General features: G+C 41.7%; 1 protein-coding gene across 1 annotated transcript; it reads right to left on the reverse strand.

Annotated features, from left to right (window-relative positions):
• Positions 1 to 7,864: 7,864 nt before the first annotated feature.
• Positions 7,865 to 8,331, reverse strand: LOC138875080 (uncharacterized). The gene is made up of 2 exons (XM_070153900.1): positions 8,021 to 8,331; positions 7,865 to 7,904 (listed from the first exon to the last, which is right to left on the reverse strand). The coding sequence occupies exons 1-2, from the start codon at positions 8,329 to 8,331 to the stop codon at positions 7,865 to 7,867; spliced, it is 351 nt and encodes a 116-aa protein (XP_070010001.1).
• Positions 8,332 to 16,423: the final 8,092 nt, after the last annotated feature.

Consider the following 16,423-nt stretch of genomic DNA (forward strand, 5'->3'; position numbering starts at 1 on the left):
TCCTAATGACTTGAAATTTTGCACACACGTCATATTCAACACTACAGAGCTACTCCAACTTCCGAAATTCCATTCCGACCCTCGGATCAAAATCTCACTATCAAACCAGAAACTTCAATATTCGACTTTCGGCATTTCCAGCCTAAATTAGCTACGTACCTCCAAAACACAATCTGATCAGGCCCCTAAGACCGAAATCACCCAATAGAGCTAACGGAACAATTGGATTTCCATTTCGAGGCCGTCTTTACAATGTTCCGACTACGGTCAAACTTCCAACACTTAAGCTCTCATTTAGGGACTAAGTGTCAAAAAACTCTCCGAAACTCAAAACCGAACATCCCGACAAATCAAAAAAGCAGAAATACACACGGCAAAAGAAGTTAATAGGGGATCGGGGCATAAATTCTTAAGACGAATGGCTAGGTCGTCACATCCTCCTATGCTTAAGCATTCGTTCGTCCTCGAACGAGCATAGAGACATACATGAAGTAGTGAAAAAAATAGGGTAACGGCTGCGCATATCCTGCTCGGTCTCCCAGGTCGCCTCCTCAACCGGCTGACCCCACCACTAAACCTTTACTGATGCAATGTTCTTTGACCTCAGCTTTCTAAATTCCTGTCCAATATTGCCACTGGCTCCTCAACATAGGATAGATCACAAACCTTCCAGTCCGCGTAACTCTTCTGTCTGGACTGGGCTGTACAAAATCTAACTTGAATCACCTTAACCTTCTCCAAAGCACCTTGAACTAAGTCTGTGCCCAATAATCTGGCCTCATCCGGCTCAAACCAACCTACCGGGGATCTACACCGTCTACCATATAAAGCCCCGTACGTTGCCATCTGAATGTTGGACTGATAGCTGTTGTTGTAGGCAAACTCTGTCAATGGCAAGAACTGATCCCAAGACTCTCCAAACTCAATCACATATGCACAGAGCATATCCTCAAGAATCTGAATAGTGTGCTCGTACTGTCCGTCCATCTGAGGGTGAAATCATGTACTCAACTCCACCCCGAGTACCCAACTCATGCTAAACGGACCTCCAGAACCGTGATGTGAACTGAGTACCTCTATCTGAAATGATGGAAATTGGAATACCATGAAGACGAACAATCTCCCGGATATAAAATCTGCCAACCGCTCCGAAGAATAAGTAGTACACACAGGAATGAAGTGCGCGGACTTGGTCAGTCAATCTACAATCACCCAAATAGCATCAAACCTTTTCAAAGTCCGAGGGAGCCCAACTACAAGTCCATGGTAATCCGCTCCCACTTCCACTCCGGAATCTCTATCTGCTGAAGCAACCCACCCAGTCTCTGGTGCTCATACTTCACCTGCTGAAAGTTGAGGCAGCGAGCTACAAATCCAACTATATATTTCTTCATCCGCCTCCACCAATAGTGCTACCTCAAATCCTGATACATCTTCGCGGCACCCGGATGAATGAAATACCGCGAGCTATGGGCCTCCTCCAGAATCAACTCCCGAAGCCCATCAACATTGGGTGCACAAATCTGACCCTGCATCCTCAATACCCCGTCATCACCAATAGTCACATCTCTGGCATCCCTGTGCTAGACCTTGTCCTTGAGGACAAGCAAATGAGGGTCATGATACTGACACTCCCTGATACGATCAAATAAGAAAGACCGAGAAACCACGCAAGCTACAACCCGGCTGGACTCTGAAAGATCCAATATCACAAACTAGCCGGCTAAGGCCTGAACATCTATCACCATAGGCCTCTCCGATGCGAGTAAATAAGGCGAACTCCCCAAACTCTCTGCCTGGCGACTCAAGGCATCGCCCACCACATTGGCCTTGCCCGGGTGATACTAGATAGTGATATCGTAGTCCTTCAACAACTCTAACCACCTCCTCTAGCGCAAGTTAAGATCCTTTTGCTTGAACAGGTGTTGCAAGATCCGATGATCAGTATAAACCTCACAAGGAACCTTGTTCAAATAATGATGCCAGATCTTCAGGGCATGAACAATGGCAGCTAAATCAAGGTCGTGGACCGGATAATTCTTCTCGTGAACCTTCAACTGTCTGGACGCGTAGGCAATCACCCTATCGTCCTGCATCAAAACCGCTCCAAGGCCAATCCTTGAGGCATCACAATAGATCGTGTAAGACCCCAAACCTGTAGGAAGTATCAAAATTTGGGCTGTAGTCAAAGCTGTCTTGAGCTCCTGAAAGCTCGCCTCACACTCTTCCGCCCACTGGAACGGAGCACCCTTCTGGGTCAGTCTGGTCATAGGGGCTACATGAAAACCCTCAACAAAACGGCGATAGTAACCCGCCAAACCAAGGAATCTGCGGATCTCGGTAACTGAGGATGATCTGGGCCAACTCTGAATACCTTCTACTTTCTTAGGATCCACCTGAATACCCTCACTCAATACCACGTGGCCTAAGAATGCCACAAAATCCAAACAAAACTGACATTTTGAGAACTTAGCATATAACTTCTTCTCTCTCAGAATCTGAAGCACGATCCTCAAGTGTTGCTCATGATCTTCCCGGCTCCAGGAATACACCAAAATATCATCAATAAAGGCAATAATGATTGAGTCAAGATACGACCGGAACACAATGTGCATCAAATGCATAAAGTCTATTGGGGCATTGGTCAGCCCAAATGACATAACAAGGAACTCGTAATGACCATACCGAGTCCTGAAAGCAGTTTTTGGGATATCTGGCTCCCGAATCTTCAACTTATGGTAACCTAAGTGCAAGCCAATCTTAGAAAACACCCATGCGCCCTGAAGCTGGTCAAACAGATCATCAATACGAGGCAAAGGATAACGGTTCTTCACTGTAACCTTGTTCAACTAGCAATAATCAATACACATACACATAGAACTATCCTTTTTCTTCACAAACAAGATAGGATCACCCCAAGGTGATACACTAGGCCGAATAAAACCCTTATCAAGCAATTCCTGTAACTGATCCTTCAACTCCTTCAACTCAGGAGGAGACATACGGCAAGGAGGAATAGAAATGGATTGAGTGCCCCACAATAGATCAATGCCAAAATCAATATAGCAATCAGGCGGCATGCCCGGAAGATCAGCTGGAAACACATCTAGAAAATCCCGTACTGCTGGGACTGAATCAACCGAAGGGGTATCAATACTGACATCTCTCATATAAGCTAAATACGTGTCACACCCCTTCTCAACCATTTGTTGAGCCTTAAGGAAAGAAATAACTCTACTGGGAGTGTGATCTAAAGTACCCCTCCACTCAACATGCGGTACATCTAGCATAGCCAGCATCAGGGTTTGTCCGTGACAATCAACAATAGCATAATGCGGCAACAACTAGTCCATGCCCAAGATAATATCAAAATCTACCATCCAGAGCAACAATAAATCGGCTCTGGTCTCAAATCCACTAAGTGCAACCAAACACGACTGATAAATGCGGTCCACAACAAGAGAATCTCCCACAGGAGTAGAAACAGGGGAACTCAAAGAATCCCGAGGCACACCCAAATGCGGAGAAAAATAAAAAGACACATAAGAGTAAGTGGAGCCTGGATCGAATAGAACCGATGTATCTCTATGACAAACTAGTATAATACATGTGATGACAGTAAGGGTATGAAAGGCATAGTATCGGGCCTGGCCTCCCCTTTAGGGTGACCTTTACCTCCCCGAACTCCACCTCTGGCTGGCTGAGCAGGTGGGGTAGTAACTAGCGCTATAACCATAGACTGAGAACTCTGCGGGGCGCGCTGTGGCTGAGAAGTCTATGGAGGTGCATCATCCCAAGTCTAGGGCAATCCCTCACCACATGGAGTGTGTCAGCACACTCAAAACAAGCTCTAGGAGGACGTGGTGGCAGTGACTTGCTTGGGCTAGGTCTACTGGGACTGACCTCTGAAAGCACCCCGCGCAAGAGGCGCACTATATACCAAAGGTGCATAATAAGGCTCCTGAGGTCTAGGAGGAGCTGGAATACCACTGGCTGCTGGAAGAGCTGAATGAATAGGGTGACTCGTATAACCCCTACCATGACAATCTGCAGCTGGGGCGCGGGCACTAGAATAATGGCCCGACTCTCGAGACCTCTTAGCCTCCCTCTCCTCTCTCTCCCTAGCATGCATACCCTAAATCCTCCTAGCAATGCTCACCACCTACTGATAAGAAATATCCATCTCCAACTCACAAGCCATGCTAGACCTGATGCTGGGAATAAGGCCCTCAATAAACCGCGAACCCTCTCACGAACAGTAGAAACCAAGGTTGGGTCATGTCTAGCCAAGCTAGTGTAACGGACAGCATACTTTGAGATAGTCATAGCACCCTGGCGCAAATGCTCAAACTCTATGCGTCATGCGTCCCTGAGGCTCTGAGGAACATACTCTCTCAGGAACATATCTGAAAAATGAGTCCAAGTCAGTGAAGCATCCTCATCCGGACTGTCTAACTCATAAGTGTGCCACCACTCATAGGCGGCTCCTAGAAGCTAGAAAGTAGTGAAGGAAACCCCGCTCGACCCTTATATACCCATGGTACAGAGAATGCGGTAACACTTATATAGAAATCCCAGAGCATCATCCGATGATAGACCACTGAATACAGGAGGCTTGTATTTCTTCAACCTCTCAAGCCTCAGCTACTCATCCTCGGAAGCCGCGGCGCTGTCCTCGGGCTGATCTCAGACTGTAGGTTATACAGGAATAATCTCAGGGACCTGCTCAACATGCACTCGCTGCTCAGGAGTGCGGGCGGCAGGAGTCTATGCTCCTCCCCCGGCCTGAGATGTAGCTACAGCAAGGGGAAGCAACCCTGCCTGAGCCAAAGTAGTGTACATGCTCATGAACTGTGTCAGAGTCTCCTGTAGTGCTGGAGTAGTAGTAGCAGTAGGCGTATCTGGTGCCTGAACTCCAGCTAGAACTGTTAGTGGTACCTCGATGGCAGCTTGCGCAGGTGCTCTTGCTACACCTCGTGCGCATTCTCGGCCTCTACCCCGGGCCTCTGACGGCTGTAGTAGGGGGCGCGGGTGCCTGATCATCTCGGGTAGCGCGTGTCCTTACCATCTGTGAGAGAATAGAAGATAGAAGTTTAGAATTGTGATGTCAAAATCTCGCACGACAAGGAAATCAAATAAAGTGGAATTTTCCTAACAATTACATAGCCTCTCGTAGATAAGCACAGACGTCTCCATACCGATCAGTGAGACTCTAATAAACTGGCTTGTGATTCATGACTCCTATGAACCTAGAGCTCTGATACCAACATATCACGACCCCGGCTCGAACTCCGTGAACCATTGTGATGGCACCTAGTCCCTACGACTAGGTAAGCCTAATAATACGAAAAATAAACCAATTTGTAGAAGAAAATAAATAAAAAACCAAAAATAGTGGATAAAACAATGTTTAATAGTGTCGCTCGGCATACACAACATCAACTCTAAAAAAAGTAATAATTTTCCCAAAATCCGGAATCTCATGAAATCACAAGCTAAGGATAATACATAGTGCTCTAACTCCAGAATGTCTAAACAAAGTAAATACAGAAGGGTTGTAACTACAAGAGAGAATGGAGAGAGACTCCTCAGTCTGCGGACGCGACAGATATACCTCAAAGTCTCCGAAAGATCGCCTCGCCTCAAGGATGATAAGTCTGAGTAGAGGTACCTGGATCTGCACATGAGAACATGTACAAAAAGGGGCATGAGTACACCACGTACCAAGCCTAACCTCAGTCGGGTAGTGATGAGGATGGTCATGGCCCTACTGAGATTAAATAAATATAGAGATAACAGAATAAGATAAGCATTACAATTGAAAACTGATAGTAAGAATTTAATACATGATTATAAGGAATATAATAACTGGAACAAAGATAAAAACAATCACAAGAAAATACCACTCTTCACAATGTATGCTAGGGATCTCTTAGTATCCTCAATATATATGTCAAGGATCTCTTGGTATCCTCAATGTATGCTAGGGATCTCTTGGTATCCCGAGGATCTCTTGGTATCCTCAATATATGCTAGGGATCTCTTGGTATCCTCAATATACATGCCAGGGATCTCTGGGTATTCCGCACCTTAGCTCAAATCATAAACGCGTACAGGGGATCTCCAGGGATGTCGTCCTGTAGTCCCAAACTAAAACACACAGCAGCAACACAAAGAATACTCATCTAAGCTCAATTTCGTACCAAGTAAAACAGGTAATTCTACCCTAACATGCTTCACATAATACAATTAAGGCAGGTTAAGCGAGTAAGCAATTAAGTCAATTAAATATGCTTTTTCTAAGCTAACAGCAGGCTTAAATTTGCAAGTAGTATAAAGCAGAAAAAAGGAACACAATTGAAATTACTTAAAGAAAACCGAATTTTCAACAATTAGCTCAAGTACGCACTCGTCACCTCACGTGCAAGACATTTCAATTATCAAATATACCAAATCCTAAAGGGAAGGTCCCCCATATAAGGTTAGGTAAGCCACTTACCTCGAACCAGCTCAAAATCAAACTGAAACCACGTCTTTGCCACGAGTACTCGACCCCAAATGGCCCAAATCTATTCAATTCAATTGCATAGTGTAAATAACACTTTGAATAACTGATTCTACAATTAAATTCTAAGCTAATACGCAAAATTAGGTAAAATGACCAAAATGCCCCTCAGACCCAGATCTCGGAATCGGGTGAAATTTACATTTTCAGAATCCTCATACTCTCACGAGTCTATACATAACTAAAATACTGAAATCGGAGTTTAATTCAACCCTCAAATACCCATTTTAAGGTCTCTTAATCTCAAGCCCTAATTACCCATTTTTCCCAAAATTTTCACCACTAATTAGGTCTTTAATCACATATAAACGAGTTATGAAGTCAAAAATGTTACCTCCAAGTGATTCCCCTTTGGATCCCTCAAAAGTTTAAATCCCGTTCATAAATGGTGGAAAAATGAAGAAGGGTCGCGGATGGCTATTTAAATACTGCCCAGGTATTCCTTCTTCGCGAACGCGGAAGGCCCCTCGTGAACGCCTAGGTATAGAACTCCCAGCTTCGCGAACGCGGGAGACACTTCGCAAATGCAAACCACAAATTCCTCACCAGCCCCAGCTCCTCTTCGCGAACGCGAGACTCCACTCGCAAAAGCGAAGAAGGAAACCACAACTGACTGCTGCAACATTTTCTGCAATTTTCTAAGTTCCAAAAATGACCCGTTGAGCATCCGAAACACACCCGAGGCCCCCAGGACCTCAACCAAACCTAAGAACATATCCCATAACATCATTCAAACTTGTTCCAACCTTCGTAATGCTCAAAACAACATCAAAACACCAATTTAGCATCAGATTCAAGCCTAAGAACTTCAAAAACTCTAAAAAAACACTTTCGATCAAAAAGTCTATGAAACCTCGTCCGAATGACCTAAAATTTTGCACACACGTCATATTCAATACTGAGATACTCCAACTTCCGGAATTCCATTCCGGCCCTCGGATCAAAATCTCACTATAGAACCAGAAACTTCAATATTTGACTTTCGGCATTTCCAGCCTAAATTAGCTACGGACCTCTAAAACACAATCCGATCAGGCCCCTAAGCCCCAAATCACCCAACGAAGCTAACGGAACCATCAGATTTCCATTCCGAGGCTATCTTCATGTTGTTCCAACTACGGTCAAATTTCCAACACTTAAGCTCTCATTTTGGGACTAAGTGTCACAAATCTCTCCGAAACTCAAACCAAACATCTCGGCAAATCAAAATATTAGAATTACACACAGGGAAAGCAGTTAATAGGGGATCAGGGCGTAAATTCTTAAGACGACCGGCCGGGTTGTCATATCCTCCTACACTTAAAGATTCATTGATCCTTGAACGAGTATAGAGGCATACCTGAAGTAGTGAAAAGATAAGGGTAACGGCTACGCATATCCTGCTCGGTCTCCCAAGTCGCCTCCTCGACCGGCTGACCTTGCCACTGAACCTTTATAGATGCAATGTTCTTTGACCTGAGCTTTCTAACCTGCCTGTCCAATATTGCCACTAGCTCCTCAACATAGGATAGATCATTGTCCAACTGTACTGAACTGAAATCTAACACGTGTGATAGATCACCGTGATACCTCCGAAGCATCGAAACATAAAATACCGGATAAACTCCTGCCAAGCTAGGAGGTAATGCAAGCTCATAAGCAACCTCCCTAACACGATTCATTATCTCAAAAAGGCCAATAAACCTCGGACTCAACTTCCCTTTCTTCCCAAATCTCATAACGCCCTTCATAGGCGAAACCCGAAGCAACACCCACTCTCCAACCATATAGAAAACATCACGAACCTTCCGGTCCGCGTAACTTTTCTATTTAGACTAGGTTGTGCAGAGTCTATCCTGAATTACCTTAACCTTCTCTAAAGCATCTTGAATCAACTCTGTGCCTAATAATCTGACCTCACCTGGCTCAAACTAACCCACTGGGAATCTACACCGTCTACCATATAAAGCCTCGTACGGTGCCATCTAAATGATGGATTGATAGTTGTTGTTGTAGGCAAACTCCGCCAAGGGCAAGAACTGATCCCAAGACCCTCCAAACTCAATCACACATGCACGGAGCATATCTTCAAGAATCTGAATAGTGCGCTCGGACTGTCCGTCCATCTGAGGGTGAAATGTTGTACTCAACTCCACCCGAGTACCCAACTCCACCCGAGTACCCAATTTATGCTAAACGGCCCTCCAGAACCATGATGTGAATTGAGTACCTCTATCTAAAATGATGGAAATTGGGATACCATGCAGACGAATATTCTCCCAGATATAAATCTCCGCCAACTGCTCCGACGAATAAGTAGTACACACAGGAATGAAGTGCGCAGACTTTGTCAGCCGATCCACAATCATCCAGATAGAATCGAACTTTCTCAAAGTACGTGGGAGCCCAAGTACAAAGTCCATGGTGATCCGCTCCCACTTTCACTCCGGAATCTCTATCTGCTGAGGCAACCCACCCGGTCTCTGGTGCTCATACTTCACCTGCTGACAGTTGAGGCATAGAGCTACAAATCCATCTATATCTTTCTTCATCCACCTCCACCAATAGTACTACCTCAAATCCTGATACATCTTTGCGGCACCTAGATGAATGGAATACCGCAAACTATGGGCCTCCTCCAGAATTAACTCCTGAAGCCAATCAACATTGGGTACACAAATCCGACCCTGCATCCTCAACACCCCATCATCACCAATAGTCACATCTCTGACATCACCGTGCTGGACCTTGTCCTTGGAGACAAGAAAATGAGGGTCATCATACTGACACTCCCTGATACGATCAAATAAGGAAGACCTAGAAACCACGCAAGCTAGAACCTGACTGGGCTCTGAAAGATCCAATCTCACAAACTGGCTGGCTAAGGCCTGAACATACATCGCCATAGGCCTCTCTGATACAGGTAAATAAGCCAAACTCCCCAAACTCTCTGCCCGATGACTCAAGGCATCAGCCACCATATTGGCCTTGCCCGGGTGATACAAAATAGTGATATCATAGTCCTCTAGCAACTCTAACCACCTCCTCTGGTGCAAGTTTAGATCTTTTTGCTTGAATAGGTGTTGCATGCTCCGATGATCAGTTTAAATCTCACAAGGAACCCCGTACAAATAATGATGCCAGATCTTCAGGGCGTGAACAATGGTAGCTAACTCAAGGTCGTGGACCGGATAATTCTTCTCGTGAACCTTCAATTGTCTAGATGCGTAGGCAATTACCCTACCATCCTGCATCAAAACCGCTCCAAGGCCAATCCTCGAGGCATCACAATAGTCCGTGTAAGACCCCGAACCTGTAGGCAGTATCAAAATTGGGGCTGTAGTCAAAACTGTCTTGAGCTTCTGAAAGCTCTCCTCAAACTCTTCCGTCCACTGGAACGGAGCACCCTTCTGGGTCAGTCTGGTCATAGGGGCTGCAATCAATAAAAACCCCTCAACAAAACAATGGTAGTAACCTGCCAAACTAAGGAAACTACGGATCTCGGTAGTTGAGGATGGTCTGGGCCAACTCTGCACAGCCTCTACTTTCTTCGGTTCCACCTGAATACCCTCACTCTATACCATGTGGCCTAAGAATGCCACGAAATCCAACCAAAACTCACATTTTGAGAACTTAGCATATAACTTCTTCTCTCTCAGAGTCTGAAGCACTATCTTCTAGTGCTGCTCATGATCTTCCTAGCTCTGGGAATACACCAAAATATAATCAATAAAGACAATGATGAACGAGTAAAGATACGGCCGGAGCACACTGTGCATCAAATGCATAAAGGCTATTGAGGCATTGGTCAGCCCAAATGACATAACAAGGAACTCGTAATGACCATACCGAGTCTTAAAAGCAGTCTTCGGGATATCTGGCTCCCGAATCTTCAACTGAGGGTAACCTGAGCGCTAGTCAATCTTATAAAATACCCGTGCGCCCTAAATCTGGTCAAACAGATCATCAATATGAGGCAAAGGATAACGGTTCTTCACTGTAACTTTGTTCAACTGGCGATAATCAATACACATACGTATAGAACCATCCTTTTTCTTCACAAACAAGACAGGAGCACCCCAAGATGATACACTAGGCCTATTAAAACCCTTATCAAGCAATTTCTATAACTGATCCTTCAACTCCTTCAACTCAGGAGGAGCCATACGATACGGAGGAATAGAAATGGGCTAAGTGTCCTGCAACAGATTGATGCCAAAATCAATATCTCTATTAGGCGGCATGCCCGGAAGATCAGTTGGAAACACATCATTAAAATCCCGTACTACTGGGACTGAATTGCACCCAATTCAAGCCTAACAAACTATTGAGCTTCTAACTTCTAAAACTAATTCCGAAACATACCAAACCAACTCCGATTGACCTCAAATTTTGCACACAAGTCATAAATGACACAACAGACCTATTCCAACTCCCGGAACCAAAATATGAGCTTAGTATCAATAAAGTCAACTCTCGGTCAAACTTCTCAACCTTCCAAACCTTCAACATTCCAACTTTCGCCAATTCAACCCAAAACAACCTACGAACCTCCAAATCAATATACGGACATACTCCTAAGTTCAAAATTACCATACAAAGCTATTAAAATCATCAAAGCTCCATTACAAAGTTATATATACAAAATTCAAACTCCGATCAACTCTTTCAACTCAAACCTCCAACCTAAGGACTAAGAGTCCTGATTTACTCTGAAACATCCTCGAAACCCAACCAACCACCCCGACAATTCACATAACTAAAATAAACATACAAGAAGTAGTAAATAAGGAATGGGGTTATAATACTCGAAACGACCGGCCAAGTCATTACAGTTACTTGTGTGCAAAGTTTGGTTGTGATCCTAAATGTCTAAGTATGATTTGTACGCGCTCGATGTAGTTTGATAGTTTGAAGTTAAGAGAAGGATTTTGATCTCCAATTCTTGGTTTTGATGTTAATTGTGGTTATGTTTAGCCGTTGGATGAGTTTGGATGATGTATTTGGACTTGTTGGTATGATTGAACGGGGTCGTGAGGGACTCAGGTTTAATCCGAGGTGGTTTCGAATCACTTCGGTTGAGTTTGCATTGTTGGTTTTGATGGTGTCAGATACGTATCGCATTCACAATTTAGGTGTTGCATTCATAAAGAAAAAAAGTGGTCTAAAGGACTTTGTTCATCGCAGTCGTGATAGTTGCATTGCATTCGCGATGTGTCTATGCATGAAGGTCTTCGCATTCGTGTAGAGGAACTGAGCACTGGGAGTTTTGTGATTTCCATTTGTAAGGGTGTGCCCCTGTTCGAATTGTATGGCAGCTTGGTTAGAGTATTCTCAAATGTAGCTTTGCGTTCGCAAAGTGGAGCAGATATGGTTGGTCGCATTTGTGCATCGCGATTGTGGCGTCCATATTGCGATCTCGAAGGGTGACCCTTGGCAGATTTTATAAGTGTTATATTTCGGGATTTTTATCCTTTCTTTCATATTTTGAGCCCTAGACTTGGAGAGGGGCAATTTTGCTTGGGGATTTTCATACAAGACTTTAGGTTAGGTAATTTTCACTCAGTTTTAGTTTCAAGAATTTACATGAATTATGAACACCAAAACATAGAATTTTGAGAAGGGATTTGAGATTTTTATCTACACTTTAAGAGAGCATATTTTGAGGATTTGACTACTGATTTAGACTCAATTTTGGAATCTAATTATATATTTGGAATCGGCATAGAATGGATCAAGGGGACTTGGTATTGGTTCCAAATTCCGGGCACGCGTGCTCGGGTTGTCTTTTGTTGATATTTTGAGAATTCATCAAATATTGAAGCCTTTTTTATTGGGATCACTTCCTATAGCATTGTTTGACTTCTTCAAATGATGTTTTGCTTGTATTTGCATGATTGGGGGCTAAAACAAGATTTTGACATGATTTGAGGTTGAAAACTAGTCCGGATGAGGTAAGTATCTTGCCTAGCTTTGGTTGATTGAATGTTTCCTAACAAAATACTTGCTACATACGGGGTTGATGTATATATAAGGTGATGAGCGCATATGCATGTGCCATGGGTATTCATGTCCAGGGTAGATTCTAGTCTACTTTATGACATGTTTGGTTGGGTGTTCTATGGTTTACTCAATTGATAAACTATATGAGTACAATAAACCATGCTAGAGTTAATATAAGGCAAATGGTATCTTATTTTGAGTATGATGAGCTATTCTTGAGTTCTTTGTTATACTTGATTTAAACGTTGTCACATGTGTATTATAAACACACATCCGTACTTGTTTTTCTTGCCTTATGCCTTAAGTTGATGTATGACTACTTAAGTTTCCGTACATGCGTTAAAGACCATGATTTGATTTAGATGCTTATTTTGGCATGATAATTATTTGGAAAACGTATTACTTGTTGGGTCGGTGGTCATACATACATATAGGCTTACATGCTACATAGGGATCATCCCTTGTATACATGTATAGATCCATGCATGGTTATTTCTCAGTCCTTGTGCATTGTATATGCTTATTTGGGCATGATAATTATTTTGAAAACGTATTACTTGTTGGGTCTGTGGTCATACGTAAATATATGCTTACATCCTACATAGGGATCATCCCTTGTATACATGTATACATCCATGCATGGTTATTTATCAGTCCTTGTGCATTGTATATGCTTATCTCTTATTCATATTCATGCATTCCTACATATGGTTCTCGGATATGGACTGAGTTTATGACACGAGTTTTCTGCTATGTAGGTATTTTGATATTGTTATTGATTGGGCACGAGGTTTCTTCTTTGAGGATATTGTGATATTGTAATTGTTTTGGAACGAGGTTTCTATCGTGTGGATATTGTGATATTCCTATTGATTCAGAATGTGTACTTTGTGGTATGATGATTGTGATATTGTTATTTCTTTGTCAAGAGGTCTTTGTCATGTTGTTATGACGTGTGATAATATTTTAGTACGAGGTTTTGCCGTGCAATTATGGTGATATTGATATTATTGTGGCATCAGGTTTCTGTTGTGCAATGCACGAGTCTTTGATCGTGTAGATATGGATTCATCCCTCTAGTGTCTCCATTTCACGTTTCTTTCATGCTGATGTACACGCAATTTGTGAATAATGAGCAGATTGACATGGAAATGGAACGAGATCTTTATCGTGTAGATATAATGATATTGTTACTATTATGGCAAGATGTTTTTGTTGTGCAGCATATAGATATGGATCCATCCCCCTAGGGTTATCCTCACATATTTTTCTCTTGATGGAGTACACCAGGTTGTGAGAAACCGGCGGGTTTCTGGTTGACTGTGATGTGGGATCCTAGGTGATTACTTATGGAGAATAAAGGTGGAAGCTTGACCATTCAAGTGATCCTCTATGCATGCTCGTACATTTTTACATGTTTTATTCACTCATATCATCTACATATGCTAGTTGATGTATTTTACATACGTATGAGACTAGTTAGTGAGTTTTTGGACACTTGGAGAGTGTTGAATTGATGAAAAACAGGTTTATCATCATACATTGAAATGTTAGACATATAAACGTGGTACTTAAAAATTGATACATAATTGGATCATTATTATAGACAGACACTCTGCATTCATATATGAGTATTTGAGCACACACTACTTGGTGCATGCCTCTTTTTATGCGATGTTGGTGCAAGATGTATTTGCTTGATCTATTTAATTGGCAAAGCTTGTTTATCACCTTCACCCCAGGTGTGCCTCTTTATTAGTAATATATGTTATTTTGTGACTATCACTTTGGCAACTTCTTTGCATCATACATATTATTGATATGCACAAGTTATACAAAGTGAATATCTTTTTTTACTTAAAAACCTTGTCACTACTTTACTAAGATTAATCAAGATAATTACTAAGTACTCATATTGTTGGCCTTCAGCACTTTGCATGTAGATATTGGAGCTAAGCTGGTGTAGATGATGAGGCCAGCATTAGAGTTGTACCAGAAATCCATATTCAAGCTATGACTTGTTTACGATAGTTTACAACTTAAAATTATTTATATTTAGACTTCAAACAGATGTTGTTTTATGTTTTGTACCAGTTTTATAAATCTAAATCTTAGTGGCTCAAGACTTGTACTACTAGACTTTGGGATAGTTGTATTGATTTTTCCTGTTTTATTTATTATTTACTGATTATTTCTTGTTAGAGTTATATCTTATATTGTTGGCCTTACCTAGCGGGATATGTTAGGTGCCATTATGATTTGGTAGGATTTTGGGTTAGTGACATCCTTAAAACCCTATTTTTGTCCAAGAACAAAAATCATAGAACCCCATATCCCGAAAACTAAAATCATGCCTTATCGATTATTCTAATGAAGATGATAGTGAGAAATCGGAGCCTAAAAGTTCTGAAAATGAAGAAGCAAGTTCTTAGGGGGGAATATTCAGAAGCTAGTGTTTGAGATCTTGAGTTATATGCATTTTAATATAGCCTGAATGGTAATGAGTTTGATATTGCTTAATTCTCACTTTTGACTCTACTAGCGTTTTGTTTTTTTATGACGTCAAAATGGGGAAGTTAAGGATGTGCATAGATACTGGTCAATGAACCTAGTCTCTATATTTATATTGTCATAATTTTGACCATCTTATGAGGAAATATTTGCAGGAAAAATGTTAAATTGATCTAGTTGTTATGCCCACCCATCTACAGTGTTATGATGAATGGAAGGCGTGTCCCTAGAGTTACTGATCAAGTAGGTTTTTATGTTGAACAGTCTGGCTCTTAAGTTGAAGATTACACATAGGTGTGTTAGAAGATTGAGCTGAGTTGCACATTTGTCTATCATCATCAAAAGGGAGAATTTATTGAGCTGGACTTAAATTGGTTTTAATGATTAACAAATACATGAAAATAGAACTAGGTACCTTAACAGAGATGTCTGAAGAATATGTGCTTGAAAGTAGTTTTGATGATTAACAAACAACCAGCAATGAACTAGATCTCTTAAATGAGATATCAAAAGAACTAGGGTTACATATGGTTAAGAAAATATCAAAAGAACTAGTTCCCTTAAAGACGCTGATCAAAAGTTGAAAGCTTATTCCTGGTGCAAGTCAAGTAAGCTAGAATTCTATTGCACTTTGAATTCCTTGAAGGATGCATTTCGTGGGATGAAAGTATGGTAATAATTAGAGCAATTTGTGGTCAAAAAAGATTTAATGATTATGAGAATACTTACTATCACAATCACAATTTTCCACCTTGGAAAAACGTGATGGCACCTAGTCTCTAAGACTAGGCAAGCCTAACATTCATCGATAAATTAACAGAATTAACGACTAAGATAATAAGATAAATTGATAAAACTCTTAATAACTCCAAAAAAGAACATCTGAAATAAAATTTTCAAAACCGGTGGAACTGAGTCATAAGCTCTATAGAAGAAATCTAAGAATCTCTAATATAACATTGTCGGAGTAGAAGATAAATAGTAGAAAAAGTAATGACTGGCGATGACTCCGAGGTATGCAGATGTCAAACAGTTATACCTTGAAGTCTCTCAAAAGATAACTAAACTATCACTGACGTCCAACACGAGCAAATGTACCTAGATCTGCATAAAAATGTATAGAAGCTTAGTATGAGTACACCATAATAGTAGTCAATAAGTATCAAGCCTATCCTCGGTAGAGTAGTAATGAGGCCTGGTCAAGACACCTACTAGGATAAGAAAAATTTTAAAAAGTATAGCATAGTTTAATAATGAAAGCGAGGAAATAATGACAATAAAGTAATACAATAAGGTAAGTTAACAACAGAAATTATGGCAGTAAACACAACAAGAAGTGAATACATGATAGGAACAACAAGTAAT

The sequence above is a fragment of the Nicotiana sylvestris genome, chromosome 8, assembly GCF_000393655.2.
Source record: "Nicotiana sylvestris chromosome 8, ASM39365v2, whole genome shotgun sequence".
NCBI classification, from domain to species: Eukaryota; Viridiplantae; Streptophyta; class Magnoliopsida; order Solanales; family Solanaceae; genus Nicotiana; species Nicotiana sylvestris.